Here is a 22,017-nt window from a genome sequence, read left to right as displayed (position 1 = left end):
CTTATACAGTTTGGTGTACATGCAAATGCGTACATATAAAAACAGCTCTTGAGTAACACAAGGAAAAGGCTATAACAGTTTTAATACATTAAAGCTTCTGAACTGATGCTCTTGCAATGCCTAGAAAGCCCTGAGATCACCCCACACCCTCTACCTTTGCAAGCAAAGCACCTTCCTGGCTCTGGAGGTGCAGCCGTGTTACAAAACATTCTCGATTCACTCACTTATTTCAAAATAACTGCAATGTTTTTGTCAAAGCACAGCATTTGATGGCAGAGAAAACTGCATTTCCTCATACAGTTTCGTCACCTGATCTTACACAACTGATTTCTGTATAGCATCTTCTGCCTCAAAGAAGGCCGCAGGTTTTGTTTTCCTCTTATTAACCCAGTTTTCCCACTACTTAAATGACCGACTGCTTGTTTCTACTAAGCATTTTTTGAAAGACCAAATTTCGTATTGCTTTCTTGTTTCAAGACAGAAAACGATGAAATGTGTTCAACCAAGGCAGTGAATTGGGCAGCAAGACCGGAGGAGCCCCAGCCCCTGGCCAAGGAGAGGGACGTGCACTCTGCCAAGCTGGAGGCCGCCAGGGAGGCTCAGTGCCTGCAATTATTTCAACCTTCACAAAGCAATTTGCTTCCCATACCCCTATTTTCAGTGGCACAGACAGCAGGATTGAATTGCACCCTCAGCAAGTTTGCAGATGACACCAAGCTCAGTAGCGTGGTTGACACACCTGAGGGATGGGTTGCCTCCCAGAGGGACCTGGACGAGCTTGAGAAGTGTGACAGTATGAACATCACAAGGTTCAACAAGTCAAGTGCAAGGTCCTGCACCTGGGTCAGGGCGATGCCCAGTATCCACACAGGCTGGGGAATGAATGAATGGAGAGCAGCCCTGCCAAGAGGACTTGGAGGTATTACTGGATAAAAAGCTGGACATGAGGCACCAATGTGCACTCACATCCCAGAAAGCCAACCATATCCTGGGCCACATCAACAGAAGCGTGGCCAGCAAGTTGAGGGAGGTGATTCTACCTTTCTTCTCCGCTCTGGTGAGACCTCACCTGGAGTCCTGCATCCAGCTCTGAAATCCTCAGCACGGGAAAGACAGAGATCTGTTGGAGCAAGTCCAGAGGAGGCTACAAAAATGATCAGAGGAATGAAGAAGAAAGGCTGAGAGAGTTGGGGTTGTTCAGCCTGAAGAAGAGAAGTCTCTGCAGAGACCTTATTGTGGTCTTTCAGCACTTAAAGGCGGCCTACAAGTATAATAGGGACAAACCTTTTAGCAGGGGCTGTCGTGGTTGGACAAGGGATAATCCTTTTGAATAAAAAAGGGGCAGATTTAGACTAGATAAAAGGAAGAATTTTTTTACAGTGAGAGCAGTGAGACACTGGAACAGGTTGTCCAGAGAAGTCACAGGTGCCCCATCCCTGGAAATATTCAGGGTCAGGTTGGATGGGGCTCTGAGGAACCTTATCGAGCTGAAGCTGTCCCTGCTCACTGCACAGGAGGTTGGACTACATGACTTTTAAAAGTCACTTCCAACTCAAACCATTCTATCACACTTCTCAAGAACAGTGCACACAAGTAACTTGCAACAGACTAAATCAATGGCTTTTACCCTCAACACATCGCAGCCTTTAAAGCACTGCTGCTTTCATCTAGAAAGCTCCTGAACTCATGAAAAGATTATGTCATACGTGTAAACCAATTCTCTCTACAGAGCAAGAAATAAAGGATCATAAATTCATTTTCATTGTTTCCATTACAGAACACACTGTGCTTCCACACCTTAATCTTCACCGGGTGTTTATGCCAGCCCTAAGAATCTTCCTTCTAGGAAGATGAGAAACTTAGTTCTTTGCAGTAAATATCTGGTTGTGTTGGTTTTCTTCTTTGACCTTTATTAGTTTCAAATGCATTTGGTATAGTTTTCAGTAGAAAAGTGCAATATTGTTTTTATTATTTACATACCCTCTTCCCCACTCCTCCAAAAGATTAGAATACACAACAGCAGTGGACACAGCAAAAAACAATGGAGCGGCTGGGAAACCAGCAACAGAAGCCATGGTTTGGACACTTAGACTATTTGTTTGTTTTCAGCCCTGATATATCCACGAGTCACAAACTAAGAAACATAGTTTGAATTAAAATGAAGATGTGTGGTTACAAGTGTATGTGGCAATGTAAATACGGACCTACAGAATAATTCCACAATAGTTAATTAGGGTGTGACAATACAGGTGCAGTATCAGAGTCAAGTAGTACACTCAGGAACAATGTTTTCTTTCCTTTCAACTTGGTTTTTAAACAAAATATTCCCTGTAAAACTTCACAAACTTCCCAAAAAATTCATAAAACTTCCTTCTGTCATCCAAAGTGACCTGGAGAAGCTGGAGAAGTGGTTGGATGGGCCTAGGGCAGCCTGATCCGGTGGGAGATGCCCCTGCCCATGGCAGGGGGGTTGGAACTGGGTGATCTTTAAGGTCCCTTTCAAACCAAACTATTCTATGATTCTATAAACACACATCTCTCCAAACTTACCCCAACAAGACTGTCCACAGATCTCTGTTATTTTAGAAAAAAAAAAAAAAAGAAAAAAAAAACAAAATATAAACTAAAACCAAAACCCTCCCAGAGAGCAAGGAAGTTTTTAATTTAACACAAAGAAGCTACAGTGTCAGACACAGCTGAAGACTGAATACAAACCACCACACTCTACCCCCATGTCTCAGCTACAGCAGCAGTTCCCCATCCTTAATATTTCTAACGGGATATTGCTGCCCTCTCATCACAGGGCCTAACAGAAAGCGAAGTAAATGTAATACAAAAGAGGAAAAGCCTTTAAGGACTGTCTAGCAAAACAGGTTAGCAGGCTGGTTTCCTCTAGGCTACATAAAGAAAAGTCTCCTGATGTAAAAAAAGGCAGCAGCCTTGAAAGACAAAAATGCTATTACTTCAGGCAGCAAATGCTGTGTAGCAGTTTCTAAGTACGTGATCTATGGCAGCATGAAATAGGCACCTTTAATTTATTCATCTGAAACTGTACTTTTTCTACTGTCTAGAGAAGGGAAAGAGAAAGCAGAAAATAGATCACCATAGAAACCGGGTTACTACAGACAGCTGAACCTTCTATATGACTTAACCCTACAGATATTCAAGCACTAAGCTGTAGCTTTTTTGTCTCTAGCATCATTGCTGAGCCTTAAATCCCTGCCAAAGAACCCACCTGTTCTTTTTGCCAGGCGTTAGGAAAGAGAGAGATGCTCCTAATTATAAACACTGAATCATATCACAACATTCCCACCTCATTAATTTAAGCAAATGATTTGTAAATTCAGATTTTCATCCTACCTTTTATATAATCGGTTGATATTCCCTTGTGGCCCAGCCTTTAGTGGGATCCAACCGTACAGCAGAAAACAAAGCATCACCACTGGTGAAAAAAGGACCAAGAGCCTCTGTCCGGGAAAATACCTTACACTAGTATCTCTACTATTCATCTCTCTTTATTTACTAGTATATAAAATCAAGTTTATGACTACATAAAAATAAGACTAAAATATGATAAACTCCTAGAGACATTGTTTTACAAATCAGCCTTCTGAAAAGAGAAGGAAATTACAGCCTAAAATTGATAACAAATTCTAAAATTCTAGCACTAAAATTACGACAAAAATGACAGCAAAGATCAAATTAACTTTACGATCAATGAATATACTATTCTTTGTAATAGCTCAATGCAAATCTCGAACCACTAGAATAAAACTGCTGACAGGGAAGATAGCAGTATGATTTACTGAAAGAAAGGCAGTGAATGAAATTTTAGGTAAATATTGTTACCATACATGTCACTCCAAGCTTACCAACAGCATCACCTACATTTTACACTTCCCTATTCATTTGGCTCTAAAAAAGCTTTGTTATGCAGGTATTAATGTTGTACTTTCTTTATGGGTTTATTTCTGGCTCACCACTGATGACTTCTTCCAATCCTTATCGGAGATGGAGGACTGGAAGAGGCACATGGAGAACATGCCTGTCAGCCTGTTCTCCTGACCTACGACAAAGCCACACCATCATGCTCGCACTCTGGGTCAGAGACAGCAGCCAGCTGTCATTCACAGGAGCATCGCTTACTCTAAACTAGTTTAAAAATAATCAGAATAAAAGTGTAAAGCACACAGATGAGACACCCTTGAATTCAGAAGCAAACAAAATAATTAAATGCATACTGATGGGACTATTTTAAAACTTATTTTCTTACCTAGACTTTCTGTCAGCCTCAGCAGGCTGATATAAAAAACGCCACCACCTCCAAAATCAGATAGAAATGTGGAATCACCATACTTTATTCAAAGAAGGACAAGCTGGGCTGCTGCAAGGCAATGCTTAGTGATATCTATATAGTGACTCTAAAAGAATGGAGAGCAGAAAAAGATTCAGTGAGAAGTGTTCATGTTTTACTGGTGGGTCAGAAAGCTATTTGTACTACCACAATTTTTCATAATAAGAAAATATAATAGGAAATCGCATTGTTCTCTCATACCTCATGATTTCATCTTAGATCACATGCAGAAATCAGCAGACTATAATAATTATCAAATGAGATCATATGACTCACAAAGCCTTCTCCTGAGATATTAACCTCTTGAAGTACTAATTGACATTGCTGACAGAACTGAATTAGCAGTGCAAGCAGCTCAGCAGTCCCTTCAGCAGTAGAATAGTTTTCTACTTCCACTGTACAATCACCAGCACTGAAGCAGGAGATAACAGCTATCTTTACAGCTTAACAGCTCTTTAAATAAGAGCTGAAAGAGTTCCTTGAATTACCCACATCCTAAAAGCAAAAGGGAAATTTCAACCTATAAAAAGCTATCCCTAGTTTCTCAGCAATATCTACCCATACAAGTGAATTCGAACCATTTTTCACTCTGCAGAGACCATCTATTTATTTATTTACAGATAGTCTCAGAAACCACAGTCTTTCAAGCATTAACCACACAAAAATTATGAGAGATGTTGCCCCCCTCTCTTCCAAGAATTACCTCGGTTTTGGGTAGGAATAAAGCAACTCACTAATATCTGGATCAAAGAGACACCGTCAATTCTGGCAGCACCAGATGAAGGAGCCAATGGAATAGCAACAGCTGCTGAAAGTCAAAGCCAAATTTGCCCCAAATCATTCAATGCGAACCAGTTGCTAACTGAACACGGCCACCTGGAGACAGCAGGCTGCATTATTAGGCTGGAAAAAGAAAAATATCCATGCTAGCAAGGCATATCTATACAAAATACAAGCTTATCAGAAAAGGATTTCCAAGATGTGGGATTTCCTTGGATGCGGTTGCTCAGAAAACTTGATTTGATGCTATTAGAATAACTTCCTTTCAGCTTTATACTTTCCCCTATGCTTGGTCCACAGTGCCATGACCATGAATGATAATAGTCCAGAACCACTTGAAATGCACCCTTAGCAAGTTTGCGGATGGCACTAAGCTGGGTGGAAGCGTGGATCTGCTGGAGGGTAGGGAGGCTCTGCAAAGGGATCTGAACAGGCTGGACCGCTGGGCCAAGACCAATGGCATGAGGTTCAACAAGGCCAAATGCCGGGTCCTGCACTTGGGGCACAACAACCCTATGCAGTGCTACAGACTGGGGGAAGAGTGGCTGGAGAGCTGCATGGAGGAGAAGGACCTGGGGGTGTTGGTTAACAGCCAACTGAACATGAGCCAGCAGTGTGCCCAGGTGGCCAAGAAGGCCAATGGCATCTTGGCTTGGATCAGAAACGGCGTGACCAGCAGGTCCAGGGAGGTGATTCTCCCTCTGTACTTGGCACTGGTGAGACCGCACCTTGAGTACTGTGCCCCTCACCACAAGAAGGATGTTGAGGCTCTGGAGTGTGTCCAGAGGAGAGCAACGAAGCTGGTGAGGGGCTGGAGAACAAGTCTGACGAGGAGCGGCTGAGAGAGCTGGGGTTGTTTAGCCTGGAGAAGAGGAGGCTGAGGGGAGACCTTATTGCTCTCTACAACTACCTGAAAGGAGGTTGTGGAGAGGAGGGAGCTGGGCTCTTCTCCCAAGTGACAGAGGACAGGACAAGGGGGAATGGCCTGAAGCTCCACCAGGGGAGGTTCAGACTTGACATCAGGAAAAAAATTTTCATGGAAAGGGTCACTGGGCACTGGAACAGCTGCCCAGGGAGGGGGTGGAGTCACCTTCCCTGGAGGTGTTTATGGGATGGATGGATGAGGTGCTGAGGGGTATGGTTTAGGGAGTGTTAGGAATGGTTGGACTCAATGATCCAATGGGTCCCTACCAACCTGGTGATACTATGATTCTATGAAATAGAGAGGTGTAGCTTTCATGTTAATGACATAAGCAGATGCAGAGCCAGGTGAGCAACAGGTTGAACATAAGCCTTGACTTGACCACCCTGGATCTCCTACAAACAGATCCTGATCACTCACACAGGAAGCAGCAGGAGGTCCCATTGTTTCCATTGCTGAAACCACTAAAATTTCTTCCATCTGTTCTACGTTAGAGAGGCAGTCCCAAGGAAGCACTGTGTTTCTGTTAACAAAGTGCTGATGCTGGTTGCAGTTTGAAAAGAAAGACAAGACTTTACTCTCCTTTCGTAAAACTGCAAAGCAACCATGGAAGATTGGAAAGTAGAGCATTTCCATGACAAGCAGGCTGCCGTTAAACCTCTAACTGACTCATCTAAATTCTTCTGAGGTCCTGAGGGAAATGCCATCATTAACTTTGCAAAAGAATAAAAACAAAAGTTATCAATTTTCCTACAGGCAGTAGCATTCTTTGGGCATGGAACGTATTTTCTGTCTTGCACTCGCAGCCCAGAAGGGTACTGTATCCTGGGCTGCATCAAAAGCAGTGTGGCCAGCAGGGAGGGAGAGGATTCTGCCCCTCTATTCCTCTCTGTGAGACCTTATCTGGAGTATTGTGTTCAGTTCTGGAATCCTCAACATAGGAAGGAGATGGAGCTGTTGGAATGGATCCAAAGGAGGCTACAACGATGATCAGAGGGCTGGAACACCTCCCATACGAGGACCGGCTGAGAGAGCTGGGCTTGTTCCGCCTGGAGAAGAGAAGGCTCTGAGGAGATCTTATAGCGACCTTCCCGTACCTGAAAGGGGCTACAAGAAAGCTGGGGAGGGGCTGTTCACAAAGGCTTGTAGAATCACAGAATCATAGAATAGTTTGGGTTGGAAGGGACCTTAAAGATCATCCAGTTCCAACCCCTGCCATGGACACCTCCCACTGGCTCAGGCTGCCCGAGGCCCATCCAACCTGGCCTTGAACACCTCCAGGGATGGGGCAGCCACAGCTTCCCTGGGCAACCTGGGCCAGGGTCTCATCAATCCATCGTGAAGAAATTCCTCCTTTTGTTTGGTCTAAACCTGCCCCTCTCCAGTTTATCCCCATTCCCCCTTGTCCCATCCCCACAAGCCTTTATGAACAGCCCCTCTCCAGCTTTCTTGTAGCCCCTTTCAGACACTGGGAGGTCGCTCTGAGGTCTCCTCAGAGCCTTCTTTTCTCCAGGCGGAACAAGCCCAACTCTGTCACTTGCAGTGATAGGACAAGGGGCAAATGGGGGCAATCCTCAGCCAGTGGTCAGGGTTACAATCTTGTGCTCTGTGACTTACTCTTGTGTCACCAGTAGCCCCTGCCATCGAAAATCTCTGGACAGTGGTGGGAAGTCACACTCAACGCTGCTGGGGTGCACCATGAATTTGCCCACATGGTGTTTCTAACAGGGCTTTACTGCAGGCTCTATTATCAACTAGAGAAAACTAAGACACATTCCACAAAGTACCACACAAAGACTGGGAGACATTATCCTGGCCAGGGTGTTAAAAGGAAAATGCAGCCACATCCTTCTCTATGACCCTGCCATGGCCACGAGTCTGCACAGGAGTGATGCTCCTGCATTGCTACGCCTGCAGCTCCCTATTTGTCCTGTCCTACGGGATTATGGATACACCACCCATCATCAGCAAAACTACTGCCTGCCCACCCGCAATAACAACTCAGTGAGACAGGAGTACTTCTATCTCACTTGCTGCCGTATGCTAATATCATATAATTCAGCACTCTTCTCAATAAATGTTCATGTAAAGTAAATCTGGCTTAGAAAAATATACTCAAAGAAAAATCAATGTTTAAGAAAGTTTTGTGTTTTAAACAGTTTTGATTTCTAGACCTGTCAAAGGCGTGAACGTGGCTCTGAAAGACCTTCAAAAAAAAAAATTATGGCTAGATGAAAACTGGCAATGTTTTGGTCACTACTTGAGGCACAAACCAGCTGAATAACCACAAAAAACTCAGCAAAAACATTCCGCAGACTGAGCAACAGGAAAATATTCTGACTTACAGAAAACTTCATTTGGGGTCATACCTACAGAGAGGCATACATGGTATTGCATTTTGATTCAAACCACTCACACAAAGGCCAGCACTGAATTATATCCTAGTGATTTCAAAAAGAAGTTAATTATAAGCCTGCCTTAAAACACCTAATTCATCCAACCTGACAAACACGTTACAAGAAATGTAAGGGCAAATGAAACAACTACAACCACCCCCTGAATATTAAGCTAACAAGACACGCTACATTGAAGAAAGAATATTAGGAAAAGGATGCACGATTTCATACCTGTGTGCTTACAGTGAATGTTGTTGGTATATTACAAAAATACCCAATTAAAAAAAAAATTTTAAAAGTCAATACTTACACAAAAAAATATTCAACGTGCCATGATTAACTTCATTGGTGCCTGAATTTAAGATCTAAGAACACATATACTATGAGGCCAAATGAAACAAGTGGTTTTAGGATTCTCTTTTAATGCTAAGACAATGCAAGTCATAATGGGCTGCATCAAAAGCAGTGTGGCCAGCAGGGAGGGAGAGGATTCTGCCCCTCTGTTCCTCTCTTGTGAGACTTCACCGGGAGGATTGTGTCCAGTTCTGGAATCCTCAATGTAACAGGGAGATGGAGCTGTTGGAATGGGTCCAGAGGAGGCTACAAAGATGATCCGAGGGCTGGAGCACCTCCCATACGAGGACAGGCTGAAAGAGTTGGGGTTGTTGAGCCTGGAGAAGAGAAGGCTCTGAGGAGACCTTAGAGTGACCTTCCAGTACTGAAAGGGCTACAGGAAAGCTGGGGAGGGACTGTTCACAAGGCCTGTGGAGATAGGATGAGGGGCAATTGGAGAGGGGCAGATTTAGACTGGACATAAGGAGGAATTTCTTCACTATGAGGGTGGTGAGGCCCTGGCCCAGGCTGCCCAGGGAAGCTGTGGCTGCCCCATCCCTGCAGGTGTTCCAGGCCAGGTTGGATGGGCCTTGGGCAGCCTGAGCCAGTGGGAGGTGTCCCTGCCCATGGCAGGGGGTTGGAACTGGATGGTCTTTAAGGTCCCTTCCAACTCAAATTATGCTATGATTCTATAACACAGAATTCACAGTATAATTAACGAAATGCTGAAATCATTAATATTTCCAGACCACTGGTAGCAATTCTGTCAAGACCTTCACCTCTCATATATTTTTACGTGCTGGTGTCACACAGCGAAACTTTGATTTCATTTCCTCACGTTCTTAAATGGATTTAAGATCTTACAGATGCTTTTTATAATTATTTTCCCCAAGTTAGGATTCTAGAAACCTCACCCATAGGAGGGGCGGAGGGGCAAGACAACAAAGTCGTTTGCCGCAGCACGCAACGCAGCCCAAGTTCTGCTCAGGGACAGAAGGGGCCCATAGCACCAGGCTGCAGCTGGTTGCTCATCTCGGATCCACACATGCAGCAAAAGGAAGCGTTGTCTTTTGTCTCAGTGTCTCTCCTTCAGCACAGAGCCATCTGCATCATTGCCATGAGATTATTTGGTGTATCCAGCACTCACTTAGGCAGAGAAATAAAGGGCTGTATTGATCAGACAGATGCACTACGCCGTGCTGTGCTACTGCGCTGGAGTTTGAAACAAGCAGTTATTGAGGAAAAAAAACCGTAGTGGAACTATAACTGATCACCAAGTTCACAGAGGTGAAATAAGGCTGAATTTTTTGATATCTATAAAGCATCTGGAGCGCGGGAAATTGCTGACTTAACTGTGAAAGCTTAATTTAAAAGTTAAAAATAAAAGGAAGGATATTTGGCATAAACTTTGATAGCAGATAAGGCTGTACTTTCTCAAGTCCAAACAGCATCATTTTGGTTTTACTTAATCCAAGCCCCTCCCACAAAGTCACACTGAAATGAAAACACCTGCTTGAGGTTCCAAAAATCCAAAATTAACTGATTGTTTTTTGTTAGAATGAAACAGAAGCCCCAGGCTGAGAGGTAGCTACATCATTAAAACAGAGATTTTACTGACTTAGCTCGAGTTATTCAGGGAAAACTATTTTTACTCAGCTAACCCAGAACATGCCTGTCATTATGGCCAAGTCCACACCACAGACACCTTTCTGCCATATTACAACAGCAACGTGAGATCAGTGAAGCACATCTAATGGCTTCTTATTTAGTCCTACCATTTTTTTCATGGGAAATTAACAGCAAATCCCCATGCAAAGAAATCAGAAACTACATGTGTGACCTGTCAAGCCCTAACTTAAAACCAGCAAGCAGAGTTAAACCTCCCAAAGAGCCTCCACAAGCATCAGAGGAAGCTGTGAAAGCAGAACTAGGGTTAACGCTCACAGCGTTGCTCTCAGAAACTCTGCATTTCTTCCCCTGGGATTTCCAGCCCTGCCTTCCTAAACTCCCAAGCGAAAAGCATACACACGCGCTGTGAGCACTGCTGGGACCCGAGTGCTGCCTGGTCCAGCCCATTTCATTAGTGCAATTCTAACCTTGATTAGCATGAGAAATTATGGAAAACACACCTGTGCTGGAGAGAGGAGTGAAACTAGAAACCTGCTTGCTAGTTGGAAATTGTATACCATATTTAACCTTAGAGATGCTACTCCATTCCTTCTCTCTACAAGCGTTATTTATTTCATTGTTGGTCAAAAGTTTTTATTGCCTTTGGATTTCCAATATATAAGATTATCACAAAGAAGAAGTGAACTCTGACATCAAATTCTAACAAGTTCTGCAAATGCTTCTCCTCATATAAGATTTTTCTAAGGGAAACAATGTCCTAGACAATTTAGATTACTGTCTGGCACGTTTGAAAAAGTCTTCCTGTATCTCCAGATCATATGTAAAAACTCTACTTACTTTAAACCTTTATTAACAAACTATTATATTAATAAGCTATTATTATATACTTGGCTACACAGTCTTCACCTATGTTACAACAAAGAAAACAACTAAAGATATTCTACTTACTTGGACAAACATACAGTCTAAACCATCTTTTTCCATTCCATATCTCTTGTAACACAGATTTTCAGCACTTTCAGACGCACTTGGAGTTTCCTTCCCAGGCAAAACAGGCTCAATCTCCATCGAAAATATTTCCATATTTCTTGTATTGGTGTACACTAACTCATAAGGCGACTTGGGAATCTCTCTCCCTCTGGTGTCCTCAGCAAAACAACTGAGGTCATCTGCTTTAAAGATACTTATGAATAACCCATAGAGTCTGCAGAGTGTAACGTGTGACAAGCCATGCTAAGGCAATGAATTCCCTCATTGTTACACCAATTCATAGTATTTTTAGTTTATTTGTCTGGCTCTACAAAGAGCAAGAGTGTCCTCCTGTAAATCACAAAGTAATCGCAAAATTCTCTTGTCTTATGATAATCAAATGGAAGAACTCAAAGATACCATTGGTAACTGCAGCGAGACTTCATGGTTTTCAATATCCATCGCAAAAAAAAGAGACCATATGAGTAAGGAAGTCACTCAGATGAAAAGCATCTTTTCTATTTAGGACTGTGAAGCTAGAAAGGCACAGTTCACATTTAACTACAGAGCAATCATAGGAAAGTTGACACAAGTCACAGGTTGTATTTGTGCCCTGCGTAAACTACTCTAAAGACAGAATGAGAGCTCTTCATAGCAACACTGCTTTAGCCTTTACATCTAATTTCAAAGCAAGAGCTGTCATCAGACCACACCAGGTAGCCTAGAAGGGTCTGCTTTCAACCATTCCCATTGTCTCCTAAGAGCTAAATAAACTCAAGAAACCACTTCTGCTAATTACCAGTTCTAATTCTGTGTGAATTACCCTGACGGCCTTACCTCCAGCCACACCTGAAGCAGGGTTAAAATGCAAATTTGAAGACATGATGAGCAATGAGGGAAATGCAACAGCTTTCAAGGTGTTCAGAAAATAACCACAGCTTTCACCAAGGAGGTAACTCAAAGACAACCCTGCAGGTACAGCCGCATTCTGCTTTCTTGACTGCTTCTTCAGTTTAATCTTCATCCTGCTTGCTCAGACCATTCATAAGCATGGTGATTTCTCATTCATACTTTGATTATTTGATGTTAGGTTTGCACCTTCTTCTCCCTTAACACTTTAAGAAGCTTTATCCCAGCCTTGAGTACCTCCATACCGTCATTATTCAGGGAAAGATCTGTGATAAATCCTGCTATTGTCCCAGATTAACAGGCCAAAGAAATTAAATCCATGCCACTGAGAACAGATGGTGTAAAGACACAAGATCTCTGCTTTTGTAAATAATCCATTTTCACCTTCTTCAGAATTTGCATTAAAATTCACAGACACTCCATTAAAAGTTGTGTCAATATCTGCAATGCACAGACATTCAGAAGGAGTGAAATCTTTAAACTTTAGTAGTAAAGCTTACTCTACTACTGTGCTTATGTTCCAGCACCTTAGAGCCCAGAATTCAGCAAGAAGGGCACTCCTCTAACATAATCCTACCAAGTAAGCATCTTCTTTTTAAAAACAAAAACAAACCACACACACACAAAAAAAACCCCACCAACCTTTTAGCCAGTACTGAACTCTTCTTTACATTTTATTTGTATATAAATAGCCTAAGAGAAATAGAAATAAAACTACTAAATACTGCAATGAACAAAGAGCAGGCAACAAAGCAGCTATATTGTGACAGAAAAGGCATGGGTTATGCCCTGGATTGCCAGGAGCAAGAAGACCCCAAAATCATCAAGATCTTCAGCTCGAAAGCTCTGGTGCTTTTGACATTTGCCTAGTGCTGGGCAGTTGAGGTTATTTATCTCACACACTATTTTACCTCAGGCTGCTGCCTGTAGCAGAAGGAAAAAGTGGGCTATGCTAAAAGCAGATGAGTGGAATTATTATCTCCCTGACACTGTGGGTCCTGAAAAAAAAGAAGCTACTCCTGAAAATACACTCTTACCACTAAATATTAAAATTGAGTTTTAAGTGGACAGGTCCTAACTTACTGCAACACCGCATACACAGAGCTTATAAAGAACTTAACAAGATGACGTCCCTCAGATATGTTTCAATTTGTTTTCCTGCACAAATTATTCTGAGCAGGTATATGACAGCAAAGTTATTTCCCTGCAATAAGAGGAAACACAGAATCAAAGGCCCAGTCTTTCAGATTTACACGCTTTATTTCAAAGCATAAAATTAAGCAATGGAATTACTCACATGGAATAAAAATAAATCTTTGCAGGATCAGGCTTAAGCAAACTCGGGGTTAAGCAAAGCCAAGTAACACTGAGAACGAGGAGGAAATGATGCAGTCCTAAGCAAAGGGTAGCACACAAAGCGGCACTGGCATGGCCATGAAAGAGCAGTTATCTGCCAGGAAAGTCACTAAAAGGCTTGCTATTTTTGTTGGTAAACGAGGCCTTAGCAACCCATTCATACAACTCTCCCTCCTGGATGCAGCCTGAAAGTAAAGCCAACAAAAGGAAAAAGTTACTGTACAAAGAACCTTTGAACTCCACAGAGTTTGAATTTTCTCTGCCTCCCATGACCTTTAGATAACAGGTTTCATTTTGTGCCTAATGCATTTCTACTCACCTAGAAGTTTTGATACTGATTGAAAGCATTCAAACTCCTAGGAGCATCACCCCCAAAACAAACCCATGCATCTGTTGTGGGGTATCGTGAATGGGCTTAAGCTCTAGAAAAAGAACCTAAGCAAAAAGTTACAGTCTAAAGAAAGAGCCAAAGTCACAGAGGTTATGAAAATTTCCAAGATTCAAGGGTTTATTCTGACCCTAACACTGTATTTTCTAGAGCAAGAACCACCCAGTTTAAGGAAAATAGTAAGTTCTTCCTTGCTATTTCAGCAGCAGAGAAGACAAGCAGAAGGTGCATACTGCTGCTTCAACTCGTTTGAGTAGTTTGCTAACGAAGCAGCAAACGCCGCTTCTTGGCCCTGGGCCCAGCCCTACAAATATCCACTATCAGAATCAAGCTCGATACGCACAGTAGTAAACTGCTTCACTCCAGGGAGCACAGAGATAACCTCTGCGCTTCATGCGTACAGGAGTTCAAACTCTGCTCACCCCTAACTTTACACAGGCAAACCAAGCTAAGCCGACTTCTATCAAGAGGCATAAAACAAACCGCTGGCTTTTATCAGACGAGCTCCTGCTGCTTGGCAGCACGAGGTGAAACTGGGTCCGTCATCGTCCCCTTAGCCAAGACGCCTTTCAAACCAGCAATGTCTGCACTTTTGCCCACATATCCACAGAGGTGTCAAAGACCCCAGCATATAAACAAGGCTCCTAATAGTTTGGTTTGTGTATGGTTTGTGTTTTCAATTCAAGGAATGTGGAATCCTCAACATAAGAAAGAGATGGAGGTGTTGGAAGGGGTCCAGAGGAGGCTACAAAGATGATCCGAGGGCTGGAGCACCTCCCATACGAGGACAGGCTGAGAGAGTTGGGGTTGTTCAGCCTGGAGAGGAGAAGGCTCCAAGGAGACCTCAGAGCGACCTTCCAGTGTCTGAAGGGGCTACAGGAAAGCTGAGGAGGGGTTTGTGGTGACAGGACGAGGGGCAATGGGGATAAACTGGAGAGGGGCAGGTTTAGACCAGACATAAGGAGGAATTTCTTCACGATGGATTGATGAGGCCCTGGCCCAGGTTGCCCAGGGAAGCTGTGCCTGCCCCATCCCTGCAGGTGTTCAAGGCCAGGTTGGATGGGCCTTGGGCAGCCTGAGCCAGTAGGAGGTGTCCCTGCCCATGGCAGGGCTTAGAACTGGGTGATCTTTAAGGTCCCTTCCAACCCAAACTATTCTATGATTAATGTCCCTGTAGAACACCCCAGGTGACCGGCTCTTCCGAGGTGTGCTGCAGAGGCTCTTCTCACCTGCCAGAAATGCAGGCACCACCGCACTATTACCCACAGGACAGCAGACTTGTCAGCCGCACAGCGCTTTTCCCTCACAGCAGAAACACCATCTACTATTAACCTATCACTTCCTGCTTTTTTTAAAATCCTATTAAAAATAGACTATCCAGAAACAGTGAAAACTTGTGATACTGGTGGTTTCTGTGACTTCCTCCAATTCAACTGGTTCAATGCGCAAATTTCAATAATAAAAATGCTTTCTTTAGTCCTACAGAGATTAAACAATGAATCTCATTAAAAAGAAAGACCAGTTACTTTGTTACTGGAACACATGGAGAGGATTAAATTTCCGAAGACCCCAGGAAGAAACCCTAAGAGCCAGGTACACCTGCCTGACCTGCCGCCTATTCCTTCTAACTCAACCTGGAGCTCACCAAAAGGTAGTGGTGGTCCTCACACACATTTCCTGACATAGCAGGAGCTCAACAGCACTTGATCTGATCATTTATTTATCTAAAAAACCAACAGTAATCCATTACCTAAACCATCTGGTACATGCTATAAAATTACTGCAGTAGAAACAAACTGCAAATAACCAATGGCAGCCTGATGCACAGATAATATTATTATGCAAAGATTTCTGATGGCCATTTACAGGGGATCCCATATAATCCAATAATATTATTATGCTAAATGTTTTACCATGATACTCAAAGAACTAAACAAACAAGACCAATTATTATAAATGGGGCGTTCACTATTGCTCTTTACGTGTAACAAAGAAGTCACAACTTTCAAGAGCAGGTCTACACCCAAAAAACAATTTATTTTTTTATAATAGAAAGCTGTGATGTCCTCTTACTCAAAAGTAGCTCCCAATGGTGTTACACTTCCAGTGTTTCAGGACAGACCCTCCCAAAATCCATCCACGGGCTGCAAGAAGCTTTCACAAACAGCTTGCTGCCTCTCCAGCCCCACCGCCCTGACCAGGGTGGTATCATTTCCTCCTTTGGACACACTTGGTGCCCAGGAGAGCAGCTCTGGCGCAGACTGGGCTCTGACTCAAACCATCACTCATCCTGCTTCCCAAGGCCCACAGTTTCTTTAAAGAAGAAGATAGCTTGCTGGCATGTCATAAAACTCCCATTAGAAGAGCTTTTTTCATTTCTAAGGCTGCTGTGGTTGGCATTCAACTACAGGAAACTATTTTTCTTTACAAAAACATAATAAAATCTCAAGGTTAGCTTGAACCAAGTATCATTAGACTGCCGGGTAATTATATTCTAGTACCTTTAGTTTAAAGGCAATAGGAATAAAGTTGGTGCACAAAGTTCTAAGTTGCCACTGGCAGAGCTGACATCTAGTTTATTCCAGTGACACAGCAGGTCCCTGAAGCAGAAAAGCAACTGAAATATCCCCTTTTCTGCTGCTGCATTAGATTTTTAGAAGAGGCAGAGATACAGTTATAAAACACTGCCATATGCAGATGTACTTGCTCGCCAGTATACATCTGATTTCTGCAACAGCATCTCTGCTCCAAACTGCACAGCTCTGACTTGAGCAGAGCAGGAAACCTGAGTTGTGTGTTGAGACGAAGGACTCTCATCGCTGCATGACTGGACAGCATGGCTCTAGAAGAACAAAATAGCACATCTACTGAGACAACTGGTTACTGTCTGATGTTTAAAAAACACTTCTGTCACATGCAAATAGTTTGAACAGCAGTGCTCAAGACTATGTAGTAGGGCAGCTTTTTTTTTTTAACCTTCAAGAAAAGCTTGCTTATAAGCACAGAAGTTTGGAAATACAGTTCTGTTTTCTCTCTTATGCTCAGATTGGGTTTTTTGCTCTATTTCTCATTAACTAAAACGAGCCTGGTCACAGTCTGCCTTCTGCCATTTTCACTTGCAAGGGCTCAGCACAGCTGAAGGGGAAGACCAAGCCTTGTAACACTCTGGGTTCCAACCTGAGGCAGCAGCCTGCACACAGCCCCAGGAAAGCAAGAAAGGGCTCCTTGTGGCACTGGGGACTGCACAAGCGGTTTTTTTGTTTTACGCAGTTCCCTCTGATACTTCCCTAACTCAATTTACTGCTTATAAACCCTCAAATTGAAACACTTCAAGGAGAGAGTGGCAGGACAGGAGTAATTTCTTCACAATGAGGGTGGTGAGGCCCTGGCCCAGGCTGCCCAGGGAAGCTGTGGCTGCTCCATCTCTGGAGGTGTCCAAGGCCAGGTTGGATGGGGTTTGGGCAGCCTGGTCTGGTGGGATGTGTCCCTGCCCATGGTTGGAGGGTTGGAGCTGGATGATCTGTAAGGTCCTTTCCAACCCAAACTATTCTGATTCTACAACTGAAGGCCAGCTACTGAGTTCAGCTTGCCCAAATCGTGTTCTCCAGCAAAAACTCTTTATCAGTCCCTCTATGTTCAAAGGAACATCTCTACTCCCTTTAACTGAAATTGTAGTGGGTCCTAAATTAGCAGCAAGCTAGTTGGAGCTACCTGCCCCAAACCTCAAAGGTACTGGAAAGGGAGGAACATCTTGGTAGCAGTAACAATAAAAAGAAAAGAATGCCTGACTGAGGGGATAATAAATAAATAAGCACATTGCACACAGCCACTCAAAACGAAAACAGGAATCCCAAGAGACCAAAGCAGCATGCTGGTCTGTGAAAGCACGGCACAAAACAGAAACAACTCAAACCCAGGGGAAAAAAAGGATGGAAATGGAGAAGAAAAATGACTGAATGATGTCAACTCTTCACTGACTTTAAAAGAGGTGGCATAAATACAGTGTCAGATAGGTTTTGTTAATCTTCATGTCCAGGTAATGAGAGCATGTGCTGGGTCTCGGTTTGACCCACCTAGAACTCACAAAGCTGCTGTCTAACACCAAAGGCGGCAGAAGTCAGAGGAGATGCAGGCCTAGGCGAAGTGTTATCACTTGTTCTCAGGTTCCAAGGAAAGCAGATTACACTTAGTAAAATCCGATGCATGGCCAAGATTGTCCATATCAGTCTTTAAGGGGCAGCAGAACTGGGTATATATCTGTTGTTGGTCAGCAGTTACTGAAATACGGATCAGCTACATCCAGACATCACTCAGCAGGACTACAGAGATTCACAAACACATCAAGACTCTTTGTTTCCAAAGTCAAAGAACCAAAACTTTCAGAAACAATCTTACAGGAGGACCACCAGCCTGCTAATGACAAACGTCCAATAGGATGGGTTCAAGAGAGCTCACAGGCATAATATTTTAAATAAGAATGCCTGGGATATAATGCATGGAGCGGTTTTTAACTGCTGCACCCAAAAACTGAAGCCTTTCATGCAGAGCCTGTACTTGCGGCGTCACCGGGTACAGGAATACAAAGCCCAGCATGATCCAGGCCCATTGTTCACAATTAGCTTGTGAGTGTACCTGAGACAGTCCTTTACCTTAAATCCGAATTTCTAGATCAGCTATAAAGATATGCAACAATAAGGCTGTCTATATAGTCACCAAGTTTAGATATACACTTGGATGAATCAAAGGAATAGGATTTTCATAAGACTGGCACAACTTCTTCAAAAACGTACACTGCTGGTTTCTAAGAGCTTGGGAGAATAAGACCTCCTTTATATTTCAAGACAGGACATGTGGTTGGGACAGACTATTTTTACACTGGCATGCAAAGAACCCCAATATGAAAGGTTAACAGTCCACGTTATCAAAACTAGACACACTGAAGCATGCAACAGGGTGCCCCACATCCACAAACAACAGCTGGAAATAAGAAGTCTTGTTTTTCCCATTCTCTGACCACATTCGAAATGTTGATGACTTGTTTGCAACACTGGTCACCCAACCATTAACATTATTTTACCAACTTGTGTTCCAAGTATCTACTTGAACAACTCAGGCAAGCATGGATGTGGGTTTCGAGTGGGAGAGGGCAATAGATCTGCCGGTTACTTCACTTCAGAACACGCACGTGTGCACACGCACACAGTCAGCAACAATGTGCTGCAAATTCATGCCCTGCTCTGCTTGCCAGTAGAATATTTACACCAATATCACACATTAAGCATCGAAGCTGTACTGGAAGCTCTGGTACTTTAAGTAGCTGTCCCAAATGACAATCCTGACTATAACAAGTTGTGAAAGTTGCTCTTTCTGTACCTACATATGGCTCTAAAGAGAAGAACAGCCTGTGGTGTGAGACTAAAGCACAGAAGCAATCTCTCTGGCCTCCGTTACCCAGCGAGTCCCTGCTAGAGGATCATCCCTGCACTCGTTTGACTTTGTGTTTGCCACTTTTTACCACTGCATGCTATGACCTTAACTTCGTTGTTTACGTTACTTAATCAAGGGTGACATACTGAACATGATTTAAGCGGCATGATGGCTTTACCTGGAGAAAAAGCAAGCAGAGGGGGAAGACAGAGACTGCCTCTCTTGAACACAGCAGCTTTCCTGTCCCACTGCCCAAGTCGGAAGTGTCCCATGTCCTCCTTGGGAACTACGAGGGGTCCTGAGCTTTCCATTGCAATGCGGTCCCAAGACAATAGAGCATCCACATTTTTGAGGCAGCTTCTGACCAAAGGACCTAACCACTCATCAAAGTCCATTCAAGGTCAGACAGAGTGGGAAATACATATTAAAAAAAAAATATACTTCTGATCAACTCTTCACAAGATGTTTTAATTCCACAATAAGAACATCCACTGAGATAGATAAATCAAGAGCACTTTTCCAAAGTAAGTACTTATAAAGAGGACATCTATGGAGCACCTGGGAACAATTTTACAGTAGCATTGCTCTCTTGACCAGAATGCTAAATTTCACCCCTTTTTCCAATGACAGTTAACAAAGATGCTCTTCTGTGAGACACAAAACACCAAGATGCCTCATATCAACTGAGGTACTCAGCTTACTTTAGGGGTGCAGGGACGCACACTTCCTCACATTCAATCTCTCCCACAGAAATATACAATTCAGGCATAGTCAAGCTCATCAAAATGACTCTCCAGTTTGATTTGTACCCATGCACGGTACACATGCCGCCCACTGTATCCGAGCGGAAGGAGTCTACAAAGAAGGTGAACTATTCAGGCCAAAACAAAGGCTGTTTCCTTTCCTTTCTCTCCCCACACAAAGGACTGGAGATAACTGCAGACTATGTCATACAGTGGCTCAAGGACCCAGATCCCGTGGGTTTTGATAAAACACACATTGACTGTGCAACCTTTTTGAAAGAAGCGTTTGAAGTTCGCCACGCTGTACTGCAGCGCTTGGTCCTGGTGACCCCAGCCACCTCTTCTGCCCTTAAAAACCTGTGGCCTGTCATTTGCTTCAGGTTTTTGCACTAGGACAAGGCAGAGCAAGGAAAACAATGCACTGCTAGCGGATAAAAGAATCGTTTCCACAGCTCTCGATTTGCAGGCTTTGCCATCATCAAGATGTGCAGGGCAGTAACTGTTTCCGGGTAGAAAGCGATGAGATAGTAACACAGGGCTAAAAAGATTAGAAAAATGTCTGCTTAAAGAGCACGTGAGAGTCACACACAGCATCACTGCCGACCGTACGGCTCCTGAACGACCGCCAAAAGAATATATATAACCTCATGTATATAATACAATTCAAAAGTGCAGTGTCATCAGAATGGTCAGTTTAATATCAACGCATCTATAGGGCAGGAGTTTTTCTATAAGGAACGGGACGGTATTTCCCAAGGAGCTTCCAAACCACGCAGCACCGGCTAGTCCAGCCCTCAGTGCTTTCTTGTCCGGTTGGGCTTGATGATCTCAAAGGTCTTTTGCAACCGAGGGATTCAGTGGTTCCCGAGACTCACGGGCAGCGGGACCGAACCCCCGGGCCAGGATTCGGGAGCATCTTGGGAAGAGACGGTGGGACCGGACCTCCCTTTCCCCCCAGCCGCGATGCGGGAGCACCTTGGGAAGAGGCGGAGGGACGTTCCTACCCCCACACCCCGGGATGTGGGAGCACCGGGGGAAGAGGCGATGGGACCTTCCCCACCCCCCCGGGATGCGGGAGCACCGGGGGAAGAGCCGGTAGAACCTACCCCCACCCCGGGATGTGGGAGCACCTTAGGAAGAGGCGGTGGGACCTTCCCCGCCCCCCCGGGATGCGGGAGCACCAAGGGAAGAGGCGGTGGGACCTGTTCCCCCTCCCCCTCAACCGGGATGCGGGAGCATCTCGGGAAGCGGCGACGCGACCTTCCCTCGCCGAACGCGGCACCGTCTCGGGAAGAGGCGGCGACACCTTCCCCCCCCCGCCGGGATGCGGGAGCATCTCGGGAAAACGGGGACCGCCTCGGGCAAAGGCGGAGCCCTCCCCGGGATGCGGGACCATCTCGGGAGAGGCGGGGATGCAGGAGCCGCTCGGGCCGCAATGCCCGGTGCGGGGAGGCCGTCCGGGCCCCGCTGCCCCCCTACCTTGGTGTAGAGCTCGGAGGCGGCCATGGCGCGGGCGCGGCGCGGCGGGAGGCGCGGAGGATGCTCAGCCGCGCCGCGCCATGGCGGTACCTGCGGCGCGGAGCACTGTGGGAGCGGCGGGCGGGGCCGGGGCGGGAGCAGCCCCCGGGCCTCCCCTCCCTGTCGGCGGGTGGCTTTGCTTTCGACCTCAAGGGAATAAATCGGTGCTTTGCGATGGGTTTGCCCTGTCCATCGCCCCCGGAGGAGGGGATCGGCCCCTGGCAGGGCTGTCCGCCCGCGGCCCCTGCGGGGACCGGCGCTGTGGGGTGTCTGTGTCAGTGGTATTGACAGCG

The 22,017-nt window shown here is 44.6% G+C and overlaps 1 protein-coding gene across 1 annotated transcript in view; it reads right to left on the bottom strand.

Annotated features, from left to right (window-relative positions):
• The window catches only part of MYO5A (myosin VA), a 109,625-nt gene extending 87,831 nt beyond the window's left edge, over positions 1–21,794 (bottom strand). Inside the window, exon 1 of the mRNA XM_054077382.1 lies at positions 21,686–21,794. Coding sequence (XP_053933357.1) covers positions 21,686–21,712 — 27 coding nt within the window. The 5' untranslated portion in view covers positions 21,713–21,794. The remainder of the gene's footprint in view (positions 1–21,685) is intronic.
• Between the last annotated feature and the right edge of the window lie 223 nt (positions 21,795–22,017).

Source organism: Cuculus canorus, chromosome 12 (assembly GCF_017976375.1).
Source record: "Cuculus canorus isolate bCucCan1 chromosome 12, bCucCan1.pri, whole genome shotgun sequence".
NCBI lineage: Eukaryota > Metazoa > Chordata > Aves > Cuculiformes > Cuculidae > Cuculus > Cuculus canorus.
This window is presented reverse-complemented; position numbering and strand designations above follow the sequence as displayed.